This window comes from Abramis brama (assembly GCF_963993115.1).
Source record: "Abramis brama genome assembly, chromosome: 1".
Classification (NCBI taxonomy): Eukaryota; Metazoa; Chordata; class Actinopteri; order Cypriniformes; family Leuciscidae; genus Abramis; species Abramis brama.
Window position 1 is genome coordinate 61,279,374 of NC_139963.1, and position 24,290 is coordinate 61,303,663.

Consider the following 24,290-nt stretch of genomic DNA (forward strand, 5'->3'; position numbering starts at 1 on the left):
CACACACTGTGACTATACAAATCACAACATGTAAATAGGAAAATGTTGGCATTATTTTGTCACTTATTGGGATTAGTATGCTAGCTGTAGCCGTTTACATCCAGTCTTTGTGCTAAGCTAGGCTAGCGGTGGGTGCGTCAAACAGACTTACAGCATGCACGGGGATGAAAAAGGTATGTATGGACGGGGGGATACGGGAATAAGCTAAAGTCCCAAAAAGTCGAAGTGTTCCTTTAATGTCCATGAAGATGATTTGTGTTATAAGTCCCTAGTTTGGTCATGAAACAATGTAAGGTAACACTTTATTTTGATGGTCCCTTTTGAACATTCTGTTGACTATAAGTAGCTTTGTAACTACATGTCAACTAACTTTCATTAGAGTATTAGAACAGTGTCTGCTTAATATCTACTAACTCTTTATTGTGATGCTCCTCCAACAGACATTCTACTGACTATAAGTAACTTTGCAACTACATGTCATCTTATTCTAACCCTAACCCTACCAGTCTACTAATACTCTACTAACACTCTAATGAGAGTTAATAGACATGTAGGTGCGACGCTACTTATAGTCAACAGAATGTGTTAAAGGGACCATCAAAATAAAGTGAAACCGATACTTTCTTATAATTATAACTCAGTGCCTCATAATAATGTGAAAAATGTGAATCCAATAGCAAGCAATCACCAAGATGTCCTGTTGCTCATCATGGCTGTTAGGAAACTAACTTACACAGGAGAGACTTTAATGCTCAGCACATAAAGATGAACTACTTACTGTGATCTCAGACTGTGATTGTTTTCCATTTGAGTGAGTCACTGAAGATAACTGAAGGAACCTCTCTCCACATGGACCATGGTGATCCGGTTTATTCACTGTGTGGATCTTCATGTGTCGCTTCAGGTGACTTTTAAAAGAGAAAATCTCTCCACACTGATCACACGTGTGCAGCTTCTCTCTGCTGTGGATCCTCTCATGTGTTTTCAGATGTCCTGACTGACTGAATCTCTTGTCACAGTGTGAACACTTGTAAGGTTTTTCTCCAGTGTGAATTCTCTGGTGCAGTTTTAAACTATCCGCTGTAGTAAAAGTCTTCTCACACTCAAAGCACATGTACTCTCTCACATCAGTGTGTATTTTCTGATGTACTTTTAAATTGTGCAGCAGTGAAAAACTCTTTCCACACACAGAACATGAATGTGGCTTCTCCTTCGTATGAACTATCAGGTGTGTCTTCAGGGCTGATGCACAGAGAAATGTTTTGCCGCATTGATCACATGCGTAAGGCTTTTCTCCCGTGTGGATCCTCATGTGAGACTTAAGATGTTGTTTTTGTGTGAAATCCATCCCGCATTGATCACATGTGAACGGCTTCTCTCCGGTGTGGATCCTCATGTGAATCTTAAGGTATGATGATTGTGTGAAACTCTTCCCGCACTGATCACATGCGCAAGGCTTTTCTCCCGTGTGGATCCTCATGTGAGACTTAAGATGTTGTTTTTGTGTGAAATCCATCCCGCACTGATCACAGGCTTCTCTCCGGTGTGGATCCTCATGTGAATCTCAATGTGTTGTTTGCTTGGGAATCTCTTTCCACACTGAGTGCAGGTGAAAGATTTCTTGGCTCTTCCTTTCTTCAAAACTGTCTTTTTAGTCTTTGAGCGACTCAAAGGTTTTCCTCCAGGTTTGACATGATGTTTCTCCTCCACTTCACTCAGTTCTTCACTCTCCTCCTTCACTTCACTCAGTTCTTCACTCTCCTCTTTCACTTCTCTCAGTTCTTCTCTCTCCTCGCTCTCTTCCATCAGGTCTGAAGTGAAACAAAAATATTATTATTCATCAAAATAATACAAGAGAAAATAAATTAAGTGAAAGAACATTAAAGTAGACAACTGCCATAAAATATTACCATTTTGCTGTTTTTTTTATTTTTTATTATTATTAATTAAATAAGTTAAATAAATAAAAAAATAAAAATAAACTGAGTTTTCCTGTGTTCCAGTTCGAGTTTGGCAAACTCATTTCCCGCTCTACGCTCTATCAAAGTTATTTTTTAAGGAAATAAAATTAGAATAACGTCTATAATTTATGGAAAATACAACTTTAACAGTAACTATGAATCATATTTTGCTTAAGTTATGCTCACAACCCTGTCAGCCATTCTGAAAAGTTAATTTGCTTGATAAAGTTTACTGTTTATTGCAACAACAACAAAAAAAGATTGCTAAAAAGTTTATTGCTAAAATGTTGAAACTATACTGAGAAATATCCAACATTTGGGTAATACATTTGGTTTTTGAAATTCATAATTCATAAAACATTTGGTATATTCCAACATAGTTGCAAAAAAAAAAAAAAAAAAGTGAACCAGAGCTAAAATTATACTTAGTTTGACCTCATGTTGACAATCAATATGAAAGTTTCTGAAACCTCCCAAAACTGAACATTTGTTGAAAATTCAGTTCCTATTTGATTGTTGAACTGTTTATCTAAAAGCGATGAAGTGCTTGAATGTTTCTAACATGAATGTTCTTCAGCATCATGAATGAATGAAGAATAAACACCAACCTCTTTGTTCTTCAGGATCTTCAGTGTGTTTCATTCTGCAGGGTTCTGGATCACTCATGTTCTCACTGTCCTCTTTAATAAACTCAGTCTTTGCAGATTTCAGCTCTTCCTGATGCTCTGATGCTCGTCTTCACTTGTAGCTGATGGGAATTTACAGCATTTATTGGGGAATTGCTGTGGGCGGAGCTTCATTGTCCATGTGACTGCTGTGGGCGGAGCTTCATTGGCCATGTGACTGCTGTGGGCGGAGCTTCATTGACTGAACTGCAGATTGGTAGGAGGAGATGATCTGCAAAAAAAAATAAATAAAAAATAGGCTTGTTTGAGATGAGCAAAATCTGCACAGAACCGATCACCGGTGATCAGTGCGAGATGCATGCCGGTTAGAAATGTGTCCGAGTGCGGTCCGCCTTGCTCTGATGTCATGCTGACGTATGTCAAAAGTCTCTCGCGAGCGCAAGGCGCACGTGTCGGATTCTGCAGTCGAGCACAGTTGCTCTCCACTGACTGCGCTGATCAAAAGCATGATGGGAAACGACTTGCTGACGACACAGCTTAATGCTCATTGGTTTAAACAACCGTGATGTATTGTTCTCTTTTAAAATGTTTGATCTCTGATCTCATGTTTTATGTGTATATGTTATGTGTGAATATTCCCAAACTATCTGACAGTGCGATCTCTATGGATTATGCAATTTAATTTTTATAAAAAAAACCAAAAACAAAAAAACCACAAATGTCTGTATTAAAGAAAAAATTATTGACAAACATGTATTTGGAATAGAATTAAATAACAAGTACTTTGGGTGTCTTGTTCATTTAATTTATTTTCGTATAAAAGCAACAGAACTTAATCCAGTTTATTAGCAACACTGTGCACGAGCGTGAATCCCGTGATATCCATCTTTGATCTCGCAGGTGTCAGATCCACTGCGAGAAGAGAGAACTGTCCGGCTTGCCTGCACTTTTTTTCACTCCTCCTCTCACTGCAGCCGCTCCTACTCTCGACTACATTTCAGGCGAGGCAAGGCGCATTTCAAACAAGCCTATTAAGTTTATTTTTATAGGGTCAAAGACCAGATGTCAAATGTTAGTGTCTGCATCAAATAAAATTTAAAAGTGATTTTAAATACATAGAAAAACACATTCAATGCAGGTAAACTGTCCATTTTAATGTTTAAAATATATTTTGTAAACAAATTCAAAACATTGGTTAAATAATGTTAGCGTAACAGATATAGTTGTGTAAAAATTAAGCAACATATTTATTTTGACCTGTGCTTATATAACATATCTAAAAGATTAAGAATTCACTATAAAATAATTTAAATGATTAAAAACTTCTAGCTGACAAATGGGTAAAACCTAGTGTTTTGAAGGATAGTGGGAAAGTATAAAGATTTAAAATGACAATGAGTATTTTTGGGTCTGCACTATGATCCTTAAATACAGTGTTTAAATATGTCATCAAATGATTTTTGTTCTAAATATGCCTAAATATATATTTTTTTATTTTATTTTTTTCTGTTTACTCTTTTTGTCTTTTATCCATATGCTAATTGGCACTATTAATAATGTATCTGTCTGTCTATCGTTAAACAATATATGCAATTTCACACATTTTTATTTCTATTTCTAATATAATTCTGTTTCTTTATTTAAATAAGGGAACATATATAGAAAGTAGTGAAGAACTGTAAGAAAAGCATTTGAACAAAAAAATACGTTTGTATTTGTAACCAACAAATCCCCTCAGTCTGTTGACACCAATGAAATGAGCTTTAAGTGTCAATTTACAGGAGATCTGAAGACATCAGCATAATAAATGAGGTGAAAACAGGAACTATTGTCATGAAATAAAGAGTGTTTTCAGCAGATCTGTTAATATTGATGAGCTTCAGACTATCAACACTCATTCAACAAGCCATTCAGGGTCATCAGCAGATCATCTCACTTTATTCTGAGTGTTTGCTGTTAGAAACACATTATTTGAGTCAGGATACATGATAAAAACCTGTGAAACTGCTCTATTGAAAGACAATACTGTAATTTCTTGTAAAAAACCCTGTCAAAAACACACTAATGACACTCATCTTTATCCTCCACTACAGCTAAATAACTACAGCGGCATATTATCACCTCTGTCAAATTCTGCCCATAATACTGTTCACTTGATCCCTATTTCCAAGACAGCCCTAAAGAGCTGCAAACCTCTGGTTAAATCTATCAATGTATGGTCAGAAGACCGTGTAGAAGCACTGAAAGACTGTTTTTTTATGCACAGACTGGGTAATTTCTCTAGTGAGCGAAGCCTGGACCTTTCCTCAGAAGTTCCCACAGATTACATACAATTCTGTTCTGACGCAGTGATCCCAAAACGGAATCTAAAAGTCTGCCCCAATAATAAGCCTTATATTACAAAGGAGGAAAAGGATTGTATTAAGAGCAAAAAAACAATCAGGCATTTAGGATCAATGACCACTTAAAACTTAAAGGGACACTTCACCCATTTGCATTAAGCTTTGTATCATTAGAAACCCAGTCATATTTTTGAATGGTCGTGCATTATTCCCTCATTTTACCCTGAGACGGGAGAAATACGGATTTCAGTGTTGCAATTCCTGCTTACAATGATGTAAAAATCCCATATCTTTGTAGAGGAACATTCACTCATTCCTCATTTTTCCAGGTGGTGGGACCCATCTGCAGCAAAGAATTTCAACAATACCAATTTCTCCTGGACGAAATCTCTGAATCAGACGAGGACACGGACGTTTGTTTTGGGAACTATCCTAGTTTCGCACCACATATGGACAGCGGCGTCCTGGAGACATATTTCAGAATCCAGTGTTCTGGATTAGTGGGAGTGGCTTGCGGAGCTGTGCAATGTGGTGCATTGTGGGAGTTGTTGTCTTCCATACAAATGCACCCTAAAGTTACTTTCTGTCTTTCCTCTGTCAATAAGGCACCAAATTCGAAATTTATGTTACATTTCAACTACATATATGACCAACTTTCAATAAAGTTTAATGTTCCCACGGGTGAAATGCTCCTTTAAAGCTGTACAAAAGGAGTTGACCCAAAAGCTCAAAGAAGCAAAGGAACATCATAGGGAGTTGATAGAGAAAAACTTCAAAACTATGAACTCTAAAAAACTGTGAGACTCAATGAGGATAGCAACACATATGAAACCGACAGGGAAACCCTTGCATGTCATAGATGAACTGACAAAAGCAAATGAGTTGAATTATTTTTACAAGAGGTTTGACAATCATGATTTCTCGGTTGAATGTGATATGGTGCTTGACAGTATTGTTACTGATGATGCTGATAGGTTTGAGATTAACCCTAAATCCATCAACAAGGTCTTCAAGCAAATCAGTGTAAACAAGGCCACAGGTCCAGAAGGCATCCCTGCTTTTCTACTAAAACATGTGCAGATGAACTGATGCCCCATTATCCAGAGGTCCCTACAGTCTCACACTGTACCAACACAATGGAGAAAGGCCATTATTATACCTGTCCCTTAGAAGCCCTGCCCACAGGAGAATAATGATCTTAGGCCTATTGCTTTCACTTCTGTTGGGATGAAGTGCATGGAAAAGCTCATGATGAGCAAAGTAAATCTAGATGCAGGCCCACAGTTAGATCCTTATCAGTTCGCATACAAACATCAGAGACTCATTACTCATTTTATCAACTGCGTATTGTTATTGTTCACTTTTATTTTCTGCTGATTCTACTTGAATCGGGAATAATTTTAGTTCTGAAAGCCGTCAAGTAGCCTGATATGATTGCTTTTTGAGCTTTCCATGTTTTTCCATTAATTTTCTCAAAATAGCTTTTGCCTAATAAACAATATTTCACCCACACCTGTTGCTTCTTCATGTTGTCACTTCTTCTTGAGTCTCTCCATCTTTGTCTGACTGTGCTTTGAACATATAAGGCTGAAAGTTTTTAAAATTTTCTGTGCATGTCTGTGTGAGGTAAAAGGACACGAGCTGTTGTAGCTCCACCCCCTGTGCCGGGAGCAGCAGCTCATTTGCATTTAAAGGGTCAGACACAAAAACTCTGTGTTTTTGCTCACCCTCAAAAAGTGACATGTTTAGCATGTTATTTAAAAATATCTGTGAGGTATTTTGAGCTAAAACTCTGGGGACATCAAATACTTATTTTACATCTTGTGGAAAGGGCATTATACCACCCCTTTAAACAACAATTATTAGTGTCCCCATCTCACCATAGCTTAGAAAGAGAGCAGCTGGAATAAAGAGAAGCGGCGTGTAATCCTTGTTATTTTTGTGTAATTATGTTGGTTTATAGATGTTTTGTCGTTGTGAATTGTGATGGCTCGATCATGAACGACTTGTTCTTTTTATGTTGCCTGCACATCCTATAGGCTCAGAAATAAGTTCACCTCTCGAGTCTTCGGTTGACTCTTCGTTGATGATTTTGACGTGATGATCAAACGACTCAGACCCAAAGACCCGAGAGGGGAACTAATCATTTCTGTACCTGGTACAGTCTGGGCCCTCAATATTTCCTGAATATTTTTCCCTTAATCACTATGTCATTTAGTTTATCTTTCAGTTCATTATAACATTCAATATCAAAAGCTGTTTCTGCATTTAGTTGTCTGTTAGGATGTCTGGTAAATTCCTTGTTCCTCCTGTTTTTGATGCCATTGAAACTGATCCTGCAACTGACGTCCTTATCTCTAACTTGCTCGTTCACGGTCTTAAGTGTCATGACTTGAGTCTGATCTGCTGTGTTTTTGTCTTTTCTCTGTGTCTGTGTGCCTTGTTGTCTTTTGCCTCCTTGTTGCCTTTTTGCAGCCCTTCACAGCTGGATCTGAACACTATCTTCTGGCCTCTGCCCAAACTTTTCAACTCTAAGTGTCTTTCTCCTAACAGAAGCAAACAGCCACACTGGATTTTCTTTATGTTTGGCAGCAGCGTCTACTAATAGCAAAACTATAATTATCTTCACCTCGCTAGTGAGAAACGTCATGGCTTTTTAAGTTGCTTCATCAGAGCAGCGCTGACAACACGCGGGTGTATCTGAACTATATGTTTATGTGTTTGAGTGGAATTCAGAGAGCACACGAGAATAAGATATTCTTTTCCATAATAACTAATACATGCATAATACATAATACAATTTAATTTTGTGGCAACAAACTTGGAAATAATTGGTCGTTTTGTGTCAAAGGCTTTATAATCAATAAATTGACTTCTATTTTTAAAACAAAATCCGACCACAGAGAAATGTTCTGTCCAACTGTCCAACAGAGAAGCATAGATACACATGGCTAGAAACATAAGAGTGTTCTATAACTTTACCAAAGATACAATTATGTAAGAAATATATTGTTTATTGCGTGTCAATATTTCAACTAATGTTAACAAATAAAACCTTGTTGCAAATTTTGTGAATTAAATATAGTGAATAAAAAAAAAAAGATATGGTCAAAACATCTGATCTGTGCATTAAGACTTGCAGTGTAAACGCAGCCTAAGTGGTTTATCCACTGCATGGATCTTCATGTGTTTCTCCAGGTAGTGTTTTAAAGCAAAACTCTTTCCACACTGATCACACATGTGCGGCTTCTCTCCAGTGTGGATCCTCTCATGTGTTTTTAGATCTGCTGATCGACTGAATCTCTTGTCACAGTGTGAACACTTGTAAGGTTTTTCTCCAGTGTGGATCCTCTTGTGCAGTTTTAAACCGTCCGCTGTAGTAAAAGTCTTCTCACACACAAAGCACATGTACTCTCTCACACCAGTGTGGATTTTCTGATGTGCATGTAAATTTTGCAGCTGTGAAAAACTCTTCCCACACACAGAACATGAATGCGGCTTCTCCTTCGTATGAACTGTCAGGTGTGACTTCAGGTTTGCTGAACTAAAAAATGTTTTTCCACACTGATCGCATATGAACGGCTTCTCTCCAGTGTGAACTCTCATGTGAACATCAAGACTACGGTTGCTTGATAAACTCTTTCCACACTGAGTGCAGGTGAAAGATTTCTTGGCTCTTCTTTTCTTTAAAAATGTCTGTTTAGTCTTTGAGCGACTCAAAGGTTTTTCTCCAGGTTTGACATGATGTTCCTCCTCCACTTCACTCAGTTCTTCACTCTCCTCCTTCACTTCACTCAGTTCTTCACTCTCCTCCTTCACTTCTCTCAGTTCTTCACTCTCCTCCTTCACTTCACTCAGTTCTTCTCTCTCCTCCTTCACTTCACTCAGTTCTTCACTCTCCTCCTTCACTTCACTCAGTTCTTCTCTCTCCTCCTTCACTTCACTCAGTTCTTCACTCTCCTCCTCCACTTCACTCAGTTCTTCACTCTCCTCCTTCACTTCACTCAGTTCTTCACTCTCCTCCTTCACTTCACTCAGATCTTCACTCTCCTCCTTCACTTCACTCAGTTCTTCACTCTCCTCCTTCACTTCACTCAGTTCTTCTCTCTCCTCCTCCACTTCACTCAGTTCTTCTCTCTCCTCCTCCACTTCACTCAGTTCTTCTCTCTCCTCCTTCACTTCCCTCAGTTCTTCACTCTCCGCACTCTCTTCCATCGGGTCTGACATGAAATAAATTAATTTTTATTTTCAGTACATCAAACTAATTCACTAATAGACAACTGCTATTAAATATTATGATCATTTTGATGCATTTTTATAAATTATTTTCCCTGAAACCTTCCATGAATGAGGTACATTGATCTTCCAATTATTACTTCTAAAACATAAATATATTCCATTCTTTTGTATTTATTTAACTGAAGACTTTTTTAATGTGAATGCGGGACTCCAGAAACACAAGATCAAGTGAACTTTCCTGTGATATAGTTAAAGTTTAAAGTGTCCATAGAAACTTCACATACTGAAAGTCTAGACTGACTTTAACTAGTGTTGAATTTAAATGTGTTATTAGAATTATCGGGAGCGTTTTAGATTCTGAAATGTTCTAATATACTTATATAATTTATCAAATCTCCTAGTTGTTCCCCCTTTATTACCAAAACTTTACATATTGTTCGCTTACTTACAAGTAAGGACTTTATATGTACTCTATAATTACAGAATTCATTTGTAAATTTGTCATAAATGCGTGTACTTTGCGGGCTGCAATCTAAAGCGTTAACAATTTAAACTTTTTGTGCAACATTTTGGCCAGGACTCCCTGGAAGAGTTTTATTATCTCATGGGACTATCCTGGTGAAATAAAGTTTTTTTTTTAGTTTTTTTAAAAATAATTCTATAGTATTTCTTAAACCTGTGACACACTCAGGAAGTGATAACATCTGGGCTCTTTCTAGAGCATGATGGGATGACAAAAAAATAATTTCAGTCCATTGTCTCAGTTTTTAGAAGAAAATGTAGCGCGTTTACCACATTCATCAACGTTGTTACCAAAGATATTTTTAAGAAATTAAGAGTTCAGATGCAAAAGCCTCTAAGTGTCATCTGAAATTTTCTTCTAGAATGATAATTTTTATCAAGCTCGTATATTTAAGTAATTTCACTTAAATGACAATTAATAGGTAATTTGCATTGCCATTTAAGTGAAATTATTGAACTTAAATATACGAGCTTGATAAAAATTATCATTCTAGAACAAAATTTCAGATGGCACTTAGAGGATTTTGCATCTGAACTCTTCATATATAATTAGAATAACGTCTATGATTTATGGGACATAGAACTTTATCAGTAACTATGAATCATATTTTGCTTAAGTTACACTTACAACCCTGTCAGCCATTCTGGAAAGTTCATTTACTTGAAAAAAGTTTACCGTTTATTGATAAAAAAAAAAAAAAAGGTAAACTTTACTGAGAAATATCCAACATTTGGGTAATACATTTGGTTTTTGGAATTCATAATTCATAAAACATTTGGTATATTCCAAAATGGTTGCAAAAAAAAAAAAAAAAAAAAAAGTGAACCATTAACCAGAGCTAAAATTATACTTCGTTTGACCTCATGTTGACAATCAATATGAAAGTTTTTCAAACCTCCCTTTACTGAACTTTTCTTGAAAATTCAGTACATATTCGATACTTGAACTGTTTATCTAAATGTGCTGAAGTGCTTGAATGTTTCTAACATGAATGTTCTTCAGCATCATGAATGAATGAAGAATAAACACCAACCTCTTTGTTCTTCAGGATCTTCAGTGTGTTTCATTCTGCAGGGTTCTGGATCACTCATGTTCTCACTCTCCTCTTTAATAAACTCAGTCTTTGCAGATTTCAGCTCTTCCTGATGCTCTGATGCTCGTCTTCACTTGTAGCTGATGGGAATTTACAGCATTTATTGGAGAATTACTGTGGGAGGAGCTTCATTGATGATGTAATTGCTGTGGGAGGAGCTTTACTGTCCATATGACTGCTGTGGGCGGAGCTTCTCTGACTGAACAGCAGATTGGTTGGAGGAGATGATCTGCCAAAATCAAAAATATATCAGTAACTAAGTTTATTTTTATAGGGTCAAAGACCAGATGTCAAATGTTAGTCTGCATCAAATACAGTTTAAAAGTGATTTAAAAGTGATAAGAGTAAACTGTCCATTTAATGCAAGAGGCAATTGCCACCTTAGATACAGAATGTTTAGCAAATGCTCCCAACTACAGGGTTTCCAAATAAATGTAAAGAACAAGCAGAGATGTGTACAATCTTTATTTGACACTCAATGAGATGTAAAAATATAATTATACAAAAATTATTCTAGAAAAAAAAAAAATGTACAAGTTACAAATACAATAACTTTCACACAAAAAGAAAAGAATACTGATGTCATAAAGTGGCCACCTGTAAAATCAGATCTTGAAAAGTCAATATCAATATCCCATGGGATAAGTCACATTTGGGAAAGAGAAAGAAAAAAGAAAAGAAAAACAAAAATCCAAATAAATTAAATTCAAACAACCTCATTTCACACCTTCATGCAAATGTATAACCAAAAATCACAATCCAAACAAAAGTATAAATGGATTAAATAAATCCTCCCAATCCCAGCAGTTTATAGCCCATGGTGGTTGTAAAGGAATTGACAGTAGATAAGAGCGGTGCCAATAACCACCCACAGTACTCAAGAACACGATTAATAGCCTCAAAAAAAAAAAAAAAAATATATATATATATATATATATATATATATATATATATATATATATATATATATATATATATATATATATATTTAAATCAACCAATATAACAAATAAATAACTCAATACCCAATCATGATCAGCACACACTTCCATACACACAAACACCACCACAAACACGCGTTCACACCGACACGCGCTCGCCTCAACACACACTCATATAAAGACTCGTTTCCATAAAACGTGCTCACACAAACATGCGCTCACACAAACACGCGCTCGCATCAACACACACACTCGCCTAAAGCCCCGCTCACACAACCTCGCGCGTCTAAATCACGGTAGTCCGTGGGAGTTGAGCGCGCACCCTCTCCAGTCTCCACAGCACAGCACCACCGGTCGCAGTAACGAGCCGCCACACAGCAGCAAAACAACAGCGGGCAGATGTCTGTAAAATAACTACTCAATTTGGTCATTAACCACGCATTCACACTATCTAAAATTAAATCTCTGGTTAGCAAACAACTTACAAAATACCATATAAACTTACCTGCAGCACAATTGACTGGCCCTCGGTGAGAACGGTGAACAAACCACCAATACTGCCTTCATCACACTATGTAAACGAGTCATCATTAAAAAACGGCACTATTAAAGAATGATTGCAGCAACATATCAATAACATACCTTGAAATATGTTAATGCAGTTGAACATCCACAGGCCCACGGCAAAAGTTAAAAGGGATTTCCAACTTATGCAGGTCTACGACACTTAATACGCGCTCAATGCTTGATGCATAATAGATTGCTCTTGCGACACAAAAGAATGCAGTCTGCATACCATGCCGGAGGGAAAACGGAAGTAAAAGGAAATCTCCGCGTTTTTAAAGGGGCCGTGAGCTTAACTTCCGCCCAGCTCCATCAACTCACACAGAATGGTAAAACCCTAAAAGGGTCACCCCATTACATTCGCATAACAGATATACTTGTGTAAAAATCAAGCAACATATTTATTCTAACCTGTGCTTATATAAAATATATATATATATACACGATTAAGAGTTCATACTAAAATGATTTAAATGATTAAAAACGTCTAGCTGACAAGTGGGTAAAACCTAGTGTTTTGAAGGATAGTGGGAAAGTATAAAGATTTAAAACGACAATGAGTATTTTGGGGTCTGCACTATGAACTTAAATATACGAGCTTGATAAAAAAGATCATTCTAGAAGAAAATTTCAGATGGCACTTAGAGGCTTTTGCATCTGAACTCTTCATATCATTTTTTTAATTTTATTTTTTAATCAGAATTATTTGATTATTTGCTTCACTTGGTTAACGCTTCACACTCCTGTCCAGTTGGTGGCGGTAAATGCACCTTTTAGCTGGTTTCCCAACCGCCATTAAACTCTGAAAGAAGAAGAAAATAAGTATTTTGTCCAGGGGGGCAGCGTTTCATATTATTTTGAAGCTTCCCCGGGCGCCGCCATTGGCTAGCAGACCATCGCCTGCTGTTAGCATCCCATTGACTCCCATTCATTTTGGCGTCACTTTGACAGTGAATAACTTTACATCTGAGGCGTTTAAAGACTCCATTTGTCCATTATTTATTTCTAAAGAAACACAAAAATGTATAAAAGGCTCTATTACCTTGTATCTTACGTTATGGCCCTGTAGATGCAGTTTTTGTAAAAATAGGCTAACGATTGCGTCATAACCACTCGACTCTCTGTCGCACAGTAGAGAGATTACCGTATGGATGGGAGGAGAAGCTCGCGGGCAATCGGGGGGCGTGGAGGCAAAATGACGAAGTAATTAATCAGAATACTTAGCAAAAGTTTCTCCTGCTCTTAGCTCATAGACAGCTCCTACTCACACTCTCCGTCTCTGCAAGTTTCGGAAGGGAATGATTCAGATTTCTCTTGACACAGCTACTAGAAGACAGACGGGTTGCTCACGTCACATCTACGTCGTCAAGCTCAGTTTGAGTCTGCGCAGTACGCTCGACCATCAGGAAGTGAGTGCCTCTAATTGACTTCACTTGTCTCCGTTGAATCCAATGGGGTCGCTGTGTCCAGTTTATATACTGTCTATGATTTTGTCAGACTGTTGTTGTGTGTACTGCAATTGCCTTCCTTGCCTGACTCCAAGTGCAGTTTTGTTTTGTTTGTTTGCATCTTTATTTTTGTCCTGCTTCCACTCTCTCTTGTCCTGCCTGCCCCTGTTCTTTTGGGACTCGGATGTACCACCCCAGACCCTCTCTGTACGCTCATCACTCTCATCAGAGATCTCAGTTTGACTTGGCCACTGCGTCACTGGTGACGCTTTAATTGGTCCTTTTTGAGAAGTTCTCTCCTGGCCCAGTGGACATTTATTTGGACTTCCTCTTTTCTTTTGTGTTCCTGTTATTTTTTTTCTGGGCTCATTGAGAGCAAAATAAATTTTTCTGTTACCTGTAACTGAATCTGTATCTCTCCCTGACATTAACCCTTTCACACGTAAGTTTAAAATATTCTGCCTGACCCCCCAGCGTGAGTTTTTCAAGGCAACTGTTATTTAGAATGTGTCACTTTATGGTTTCCATGGTGACGCGTCATTGCGTGTCACGTGACACACCGCAATAACAACAGAGTTGAAAGAATGATGATCTGCTTTTATGTCATTTTTCCTTTTTTATTCAAAATATTCACAAATTTGTTAGATATGGCACAAAATATCTGATATTCCGATTGTCAAATATATGCAAGTGGAAGTGTTTTGTTTTTTGAACACCATTATAGCGATCGCGTTAGTTGAGCTGTATGCGCGGTGGGCGTCGTCATCTTAGTTTGTGCCACAGACGCAGTTCAGAGAATCGGATCTGTTGGATTTACCACAAATTTATCCACTTCTCCCGAAATACATAAACGTAAGTGGCTGGTGAACTGGGAGAAGAATAGTGTAAACTTTAAAGTTAACTTATGAATAAAACTAATTATAATGGTTAGTTGTATTAACTAACTTTACCAAAGATACAATTACGTAAGAAATATATTGTTCATTGTGTGTTAATATTTCAGCTAATGTTAACAAATGAAACCTTATTGCAAATTTTGTGAATTACAAACATAGTGCATGTAAAAAGGTGGGTAAAAAAAAGATATGGTCAAAACATCTGATCTGTGCATCAAAACTTGCAGTGTAAACACAGCCTAAGTGGTTTCTCCACTGCATGGATCTTCATGTGTTTCTCCAGGTAGCGTTTCAAAGCAAAACTCTTTCCACACTGATCACACGTGCGGCTTCTCTCTGCTGTGGATCCTCTCATGTCTTTTCAGATGTCCTGATCGACTGAATCTCTTGTCACAGTGTGAACACATGTAAGGTTTTTCTCCAGTGTGAATTCTCTGGTGCTGTTTTAAACTGCCCGCTGTAGTAAAAGTCTTCTCACACTCAAAGCACATGTACTCTCTCACACCAGTGTGAATTTTCTGATGTGCATGTAAATATTGCAGCAGTGAAAAACTCTTTCCACACACAGAACATGAATGCGGCTTCTCCTTCATATGAACTCTCAGATGTGACTTCAGGTCTGATGCCCTAAGAAATGTTTTTCCACACTGATCACATGTGAACGGCTTCTCTCCTGAATGAACTCTCATGTGACGCTCAAGTTTTTGTTTGCTTAATAAACTCTTTCCACACTGAGTGCAGGTGAAAGATTTCTTGGCTCTTCTTTTCTTTAAAAATGTCTTTTTAGTCTTTGAGCGACTCAAAGGTTTTTCTCCAGGTTTGACATGATGTTTCTCCTCCACTCAGTTCTTCTCTCTCCTCCTTCACTTCACTCAGTTCTTCTCTCTCCTCCTCCACTTCACTCAGTTCTTCACTCTCCTCCTTCACTTCACTCAGATCTTCACTCTCCTCCTTCACTTCACTCAGTTCTTCACTCTCCTCCTTCACTTCACTCAGTTCTTCTCTCTTCTCCTTCACTTCACTCAGTTCTTCACTCTCCTCCATCACTTCACTCAGTTCTTCACTCTCCTCCTTCACTTCACTCAGTTCTTCTCTCTCCTCCTTCACTTCACTCAGTTCTTCTCTCTCCTCCTCCACTTCACTCAGTTCTTCACTCTCCTCCTTCACTTCTGAACGCGTCTGAACGCGTTGTTGTCTTTGGAGCTCCATCGATTGATTTATAATTCTTGATTTCTCTTTAAACTCACTTACAACGAACATTTTCTATTTTTCCTCACCTCATAGTTACAACGCGGACTGTTGAGCAGACGCGTCTCAAGCCTATTAGTGATCCAACGTCGGATACTCTTATAGGTTACTCCTGTGGATCACGGCTGAACGCGTCTTCTCCACACTCACTTACAAACAAACATTTTTTCGCCTATCGTGCGTCTACTCTACACCTGTACCACTAAAAAGACGGATTATATCCAAGACTTCAGTCATAAATTAGTATTAATATTGATAGCATCACTGGTAGCGTCGTTGCTAACTTAACTTACTGTCCATCTGTTAAAATGGCGAATATATCAGATGTAAGTAGTCTACCTTTTGGTGCAGGTGAGGACACATTTGAGCTACACGCGTTGCAGTCTGAGCTGGAAGCTGTTGAGAAACAGATCCACGACCTTTTAGTGAGAAAAGCCGAGCTGATAGACCGGCGGTTAGCTCTTGAAACATCACGCGCCGATGAACACAAATCAGTGATCAACGTTACTAACCCGCTGACTCCGACCTCGTCTACTCCGTGCGTTACTCAGCATCGGTCACGAGCGTCGAGGCCGCGATCAGCTATGGTCTCGTTTACGCCGGCTCCAACATGCCACCACGAAGCCTGGATATTTCCGCAGCGGAAGACGCGAGTCAGGTCTAGACCAAGAAAACTCTCTCCGACCCTCCCGGTTTTCGAGATATCCACACAAAACCGCTTCTCCCCTCTTCGCGAAACAGAACGCGATGCTGTGATCATCGGTGATTCCATTGTTCGACACGTACAAGCTACGTTAAATAAAAGTAAGGTGCATAGTCACTGCTTTCCTGGTGCTCGTGTTTCTGAAATCGCTGCTCACGTTCCCGAGATTCTGAACGAGCGCGTCGGAACTGTGGTCCTGCATGCGGGAGGGGCCGACATCAGGCTGCGACAGACAGAGGTTCTGAAGAAAGACTTCAGGAATCTGATCGATACGGTACGCAGCACATCGCCTGATATAACGATCATTGTGTCAGGACCGCTTCCCACGTACCGACTAGGTCATGAAAAGTTTAGTAGATTATTCGCGCTAAATGAATGGTTAATATCATGGTGCAATGAGCAGAAACTGCTCTTTGTAAATAATTGGAATCTGTTTTGGGAGCGTCCTAGGCTTTACCGTGCTGATGGCTTACACCCAAGCAGATTCGGATCGGATCTTCTGTCAGATAACATCTCCAAAATGTTAAATACCTTTTGACTAGTAACCAAAAGTTCAAATCATAGTCTCTGCTGCACCAAATTAACTGATATAAATAGTGTAGAACATTGCATAGAAACTGTGTCTATTCCTCGTTTAGTGAGATCAAATAATAAATCTACTGCAGGATCTAGAAAAAAATCTAATTGTTATTAAACCAGAAAATGTTGCTATTAGTAACCAAAAACAATTTATAAAGCTAGGTATTCTAAACATTAGATCACTCACACCTAAGGCAGTTATTGTAAATGAAATAGTCACGGATAATAGCTTCGATGTACTTTGCCTTACTGAAACTTGGCTTAAACCTAATGATTATTTCGGTCTAAATGAGTCTACTCCATTAGGATACTCCTATAAGCACGAACCCCGTCTGATTGGTCGTGGCGGCGGTGTTGCAGCGGTCTATAGAGATATTCTCAATGTTACTCAGAAAACGGGTTATAAGTTTATTTCGTTTGAAATACTTGTACTAAATGTTACGCTCTTAGATGTTAGAAAAAAATCCATATTATCTCTAGCCTTGGCTACCGTATATAGACCGCCTGGGCCTTACGCTGATTTCCTAAAAGAGTTTGCAGATTTTCTCTCAGATCTATTGGTCAATGTAGATAAAGCATTAATTGTTGGAGATTTTAACATACACGTAGATAATCCAAATGATGCGTTAGGGGCTGCGTTTATAGATTTATTAAATTCCTTTGGGGTCAAACAAAACGTCACCGGACCAACTCATCGTCTTAATCACACACTCGATTTAATTATATCATATGGATCCGATCCAACCGATATAGATATCATTCCACAAAGTGATGATGTCACTGACCATTACTTGGTAACTTGCATATTACGTACTGCTGTAATATGTCATGCGGCGCCGCGTTTTCGACCAGGCAGAACAATCCTTCCATCCACCATAGATAATTTCTCGAGTTGCTTGTCTGATCTGTCTCAGCTGCTGCCTGAACCCAAACAAACAGATGAACTAGAAGAACTAACTAGCACTATGAGCACCATTCTCTCTAGATCATTGGATGTTGTTGCACCCGTTAGTTTAAAAAAGGTCACAGAGAAAATTAAAGCACCATGGTACAATAATACTACGCATGTTCTAAAGAGAGAAACACGTAATTTAGAGCGTAAATGGAAACAAACTAATTTAGAGGTCTTTAGAATCGCGTGGAAAGACAGTATGTCACGTTATAAAAAGGCCCTAAAAGCGGCCAGGGCTGAGCACCTCCGCAAACTAATAGAAAACAACCAAAACAATCCTAGGTTTTTATTTAACACCGTGGCTAGACTAACAAATAAACAGACGTCACCAGAACAAAATATCCCGTTACAGTTTAGTAGTAATGATTTCATGAACTTCTTCACTGAGAAAATAGAAAACATCAGAACCACAATTGTAAACGTTCAATCCTCAATCGCGCCTTATAATTCAGCCTCAATTTTCCCCCCGCAAGAACAATTACAGTGCTTTACAACTATAGAACAAAAAGAGTTAAATAAACTTATCACTTCATCTAAAACAACAACATGTTTATTAGATCCTATACCAACTAAACTACTGAAGGAAGTGTTACCTGTAGTGGAAGAGCCTCTCCTCAATATTATTAACTCGTCTTTATCTTTAGGTCATGTTCCAAGAACATTTAAACTGGCAATGATAAAACCTCTCATTAAGAAACCACAATTAGACCCGCATAATCTAGCAAATTATAGACCCATTTCAAATCTACCTTTTATGTCTAAAATACTAGAAAATGTTGTGTCCACTCAACTGGGCTCTTTCTTGCAAGAAAATGATATCTATGAAAAGTTTCAGTCAGGATTCAGACCGCATCATAGCACTGAAACTGCGCTCGTTAAAATCACAAATGATTTACTCTTAGCTTCTGACCAAGGCTGCATCTCAATACTAGTTTTACTTGATCTAAGTGCTGCGTTCGATACTATAGATCATACAATACTCTTAGATCGACTACAAAATTATACTGGTGTTCAAGGACAAGCATTAAGCTGGTTTAGATCATACTTATCAGACCGCTACCATTTTGTCTATTTAAATGGAGAAAAATCGATCATAATTCCAGTAAACTATGGAGTGCCGCAGGGATCTGTGTTAGGCCCTCTGTTATTTTCAATATATATGCTGCCACTTGGAAATATTATAAGGAAACATGGAATTAGTTTCCATTGTTATGCTGATGACACTCAAATATATATTTCATCACGGCCGGATGAAAACGCTAAATTATCCAAATTGACAGAGTGTGTTAAAGATATAAAAGATTGGATGACGCGTAATTTTCTTTTATTAAATCCAGACAAGACAGAGGTAATACTTATCGGTTCAAAAAACCGCCCACAGAACCTCTCACAATACAACTTTGACATCGTAGGATGTCCTGTTACTTTATCCTCTACAGTAAAAGACCTGGGTGTTATACTCGATTGTAACCTGTCTTTTGAAAATCATATTTCGTATGTTACAAAAACAGCCTTTTTCCACCTTAGAAACATTGCTAAGCTACGTAATATGCTATCAGTTTCTGATGCAGAAAAGTTAGTTCATGCATTCATGACCTCGAGACTAGATTACTGTAATGCTTTATTAGCCGGTTTTCCTGCATCCTCAATAAACAAGCTACAGTTAGTCCAAAATGCAGCCGCTAGAGTTCTTACTAGATCAAGAAAATATGATCATATAACACCGATTTTATCATCACTACATTGGCTACCTATAAAGTTCCGTATTAATTATAAGGTATTGCTATTGACTTATAAAGCCCTAAACGGCTTAGCTCCAGTCTATTTAACGGATCTTCTATCGCCCTATAATCCATCACGCTCTTTAAGATCAATAAATTCGAGGCTTTTGGTCATACCTAGGATATCCAGATCAACCAAAGGAGGGAGAGCATTTTCGCATTTGGCTCCAAAACTCTGGAATAGCCTTCCTGATACTGTTCGTTACTCGGACTCACTCTCCCAGTTTAAAACTAGATTAAAGACGCATCTTTTCAGCCAGGCATTCATATAATATTGTTAATCTCACAGTTTCAAACTACAATCCGGCCTCTAGTTCATAAATGCCAGAGGAGAACTGGCCCCCGACTGAGCCTGGGTTCTCCCAAGTTTTTTTTTTCTCCATTAGGTCACCTGATGGAGTTTTAGGACACCATTAGGTCACTTGATGGAGTTTTTCGGTTCCTTGCCACTGTTGCCTTTGGCTTGCTCAGTTGGGGATATTTTGGGGATATTTAATTTTATTCTATCAATCAATAAATTCCACTAGAAACAAACTTTGTTGTATTATTTTATTTTAATACTGTGAAGCTGCTTTGATACAATCTGTATTGTGAAAAGCGCTATACAAATATACTTGATTTGATTTGATTTGACTTCACTCAGATCTTCTCTCTCCTCCTTCACTTCACTCAGTTCTTCACTCTCCTCCTTCACTTCACTCAGTTCTTCACTCTCCTCCTTCACTTCACTCAGTTCTTCTCTCTTCTCCTTCACTTCACTCAGTTCTTCACTCTCCTCCTTCACTTCACTCAGTTCTTCACTCTCCTCCTTCACTTCACTCAGTTCTTCACTCTCCTCCTTCACTTCACTCAGTTCTTCTCTCTCCTCCTTCACTTCACTCAGTTCTTCACTCTCCTCCTTCACTTCACTCAGATCTTCACTCTCCTCCTTCACTTCACTCAGTTATTCACTCTCCTCCTTCACTTCACTCAGTTCTTCTCTCTCCTCCTTCACTTTACTCAGTTCTTCACTCTCCTCCATCACTTCACTCAGTTCTTCACTCTCCTTCTTCACTTCACTCAGTTCTTCACTCTCCTCCTTCACTTCACTCAGTTCTTCACTCTCCTCCTTCACTTCACTCAGTTCTTCACTCTCCTCCTTCACTTCACTCAGTTCTTCACTCTCCTCCTTCACTTCACTCAGTTCTTCTCTCTTCTCCTTCACTTCACTCAGTTCTTCACTCTCCTCCTTCACTTCACTCAGTTCTTCTCTCTCCTCCTCCACTTCACTCAGTTCTTCACTCTCCTCCTTCACTTCACTCAGTTCTTCTCTCTCCTCGCTTTCTTTAATCAGGTCTGACATGAAAGAAATTAATTTTTATTTTCAGTACATCAAAAATAATTCAGTATATACAATAATGCTATTAAATATGCTGATCATGTTGATGCATTTTTATAAATTATTGTCCCTGAAACCTTCCATGAATGAGGTACATTGATCTTCCAATTATTACTTTTAAAACGTAAATATATTTCATGCTTCCGTATTTATTTTACTAAAGACTTTTTTAATGTGAATGTGGGACACCAGAAACTCAAGATCAAGTGAATTTCTCTGTGTTATAGTTCAAGTTTAAAGTGTCCGTAGAAACTTCACATACTGAAAGTCTAGACTGACTTTAACTAGTGTTGAATTGAAATGTTTTATTAGAATTATTGGGAGCGCTTTAGATTCTAAAAAGTTGTAAAATACTTACAGTATAAATAATTTATCAAATCTCCTGGTTGTTCCCCCTTTATTCCCAAAACGTTACATATTGTTTACTTATACTTACAAGTAAGGACTTTATAGGTACTCTATAATTACAGAATTCGTTTGTAAATTTGTCATAAATACATGTACTTTGTGGGCTGTAATCTAAAGCGTTACCAAATTAAACTTTTTGTGCAACATTTTGGCCAGGACTCCCTTGAAGAGATTTAATATATCAATGGGACTATCCTGGTGAAATAAAGGATAAATAAAAAATTAATTAAAAAAATGATGTTCCTCATTTTAAAAACAGAGCATTTCTTAAAACTGTGACACTCTGGAAGTGACATCATCTGGACTCTTTCTGCTGCATGATGACACGACAAGAAAATAATCTCAATCCATTGTCTCAGTTTTGACAGAAAATATAGCGTGTTTACCACATTCATCAACCCTGTTACCAAAGTTATTATTAAGAAATATAATTAGAATAACGTCTATATGTAAAATCCTGTCAGCCATGGAAAGTTTATTTACTTGATACAGTTTACTCTCACTATACTGAGAAATATCCAACATTTTGGTAATTCATTTGGTTTTTGGAATTCATAATAACATTTGGTATATTCCAACATGGTTGCAAAAAAAAAAAAAAAAATGTGAACCATAAACCAGAGCTAAAATTACTTGGTTTGATGTTGACAATCAATATGAAAGTTTCTCAAACCTCCCTTTACTGAACATTTGTTGAAAATTCAGTTCCTATTTCATAGCTAAACTGCATATCTAAATGTGATGAATTGTTTGAATGTTTCTAACATGAATGTTCTTCAGCATCATGAATGAATGAAGAATAAACACCAACCTCTTTGTTCTTCAGGATCTTCAGTGTGTTTCATTCTGCAGGGTTCTGGATCACTCATGTTCTCACTGTCCTCTTTAATAAACTCAGTCTTTGCAGATTTCAGCTCTTCCTGATGCTCTGATGCTTGTCTTCACTTGTAGCTGATGGGAATTTACAGCATTTATTGGAGAATTCCAGTGGGAGGAGCTTAATTGATGATGTAATTGCTGTGGGAGGAGCTTCACTGTCCATATGACTGCTGTGGGCGGAGCTTCACTGACTGAACTGCAGATTGTTTGGAGGAGATGATCTGCCAAAATCAAAAATATATCAGTAACTAAAGCCCTATTTCGGACGGGACTAGTTTCACAGGGGGATGTTAGAGAAATTTCTGTTTCACAGACGTACTTTGAGATTTTAATCCTGTCCAAATCTGCCATGTCTGTCTTTTTCTCACACGACCTCTGTAAATATTCCAGAGCAAATTACCTACTGTTTTTCGTCAAACTCGGCGGTCCTCAGAGAAATCTAATCCCGTCTGAATGCGAATGTCTGTGATTTTTCTTGTGTGTTTTGGTCAACATGAACTACCGTACAATCTCTCGCTATCGCGTCGGTATTCAAGTTTCTGCTTTTTGCGCACCGATAATGGATGTAGATGTGTTCGGTACACTGCGAAGAAATAAAAAAATGAAATCAACAAGAAGAGCCAAATCACGTAAACTGTTAAGACTGGCTACTGTAATATCAGTTTCAGGTAAGATTACTTTCATTTCTGCACTTCATTACATAACGTGTAAATTATATAAGTTAAAACTTTTTATTCCAGTGGGTTTATTATAAGAACCCAGTTCTATAAAATCATGATGATAAATGTATGTATAGTTTTTTATACTACAATTTTTATTAAATGTTTACAAAACACTAAATATGTTAGGACACATAGGAAAACACATTAAATGCAAGTAAACTGTCCATTTTAATGTTTAAAATATATTTTGTAAAAAAAGTCAAAACATAGGTTAAATAATGTTAGCATAACAGATATACTTAAGTAAAAATTAAGCAACATATTTATTCTGACCTGTGCTTATATAAAATATATAAAAGATTAAGAGTTCATACTAAAATGATTTAAATTATTAAAAGCTTCTAGCTGACAAGTGGGTAAAACCTAGTGTTTTGAAGGATAGTGAGAAAGTGTAAAGATTTAAAATGACAAAAGTATTTTTGGGTCTGCACTATGATCCTTAAATACAATGTTTGAATATGTCATCAAATGATTTTTGTTCTAAATAGTCCTAACTATTTTTTTATTTATCTATTTCTAACATTATTCCGTGTCTTTATTTATATAAGGGCAAATAGGAAGTAGTAAAGAACTGTAAGAAAAGCATTTGAACAAATAAATAAAAGTAATATTTGTAAGCAACAATTACCCTCAGTCTGCTGACACCAATGAAATGAGCTTTAAGTGTCAATTTACAGGAGATCTGAAGACATCAGCATAATAAATGAGGTGAAAACAGGAACTATTGTCATGAAATAAATAGTGTTTTCAGCAGATCTGTTAATATTGATGAGTCTCAGACTATCAACACTCATTCAACAAGCCATTCAGGATCATCAGCAGATCATCTCACTTTATTCTGAGTGTTTGCTGTTAGAAACACATTATTTGAGTCAGGATACATGATAAAAGCCTGTTAAACTGCTCTAGTGAAAGAAAATAGTGTAATTTCTTGTAAACCCCCCCCCCCGTCAAAACACACTAATAACACTCATCTTTATCCTCCACTACAGCTAAATAACTACAGT

At 37.5% G+C, this 24,290-nt stretch overlaps 2 protein-coding genes across 2 annotated transcripts; both read right to left on the reverse strand.

The window, feature by feature from the left end:
* Positions 1-1,108: 1,108 nt before the first annotated feature.
* LOC311096122 (uncharacterized protein) lies at positions 1,109-12,515 on the reverse strand. Its single transcript, XM_084135106.1, has 4 exons — positions 12,368-12,515; positions 10,725-11,013; positions 2,570-2,858; positions 1,109-1,811 (listed from the first exon to the last, which is right to left on the reverse strand). Exons 3-4 carry the CDS (start codon positions 2,625-2,627, stop codon positions 1,477-1,479), a joined length of 393 nt encoding a protein of 130 aa, XP_083991232.1. The 5' UTR covers positions 2,628-2,858; positions 10,725-11,013; positions 12,368-12,515; the 3' UTR covers positions 1,109-1,476.
* Positions 7,858-9,144, reverse strand: LOC311081904 (uncharacterized protein; the record flags this gene model as incomplete). The annotated part of the gene is made up of 1 exon (XM_084112594.1): positions 7,858-9,144. One exon carries the CDS (start codon positions 9,142-9,144, stop codon positions 8,059-8,061), a length of 1,086 nt encoding a protein of 361 aa, XP_083968720.1. The 3' UTR covers positions 7,858-8,058.
* Positions 12,516-24,290: the final 11,775 nt, after the last annotated feature.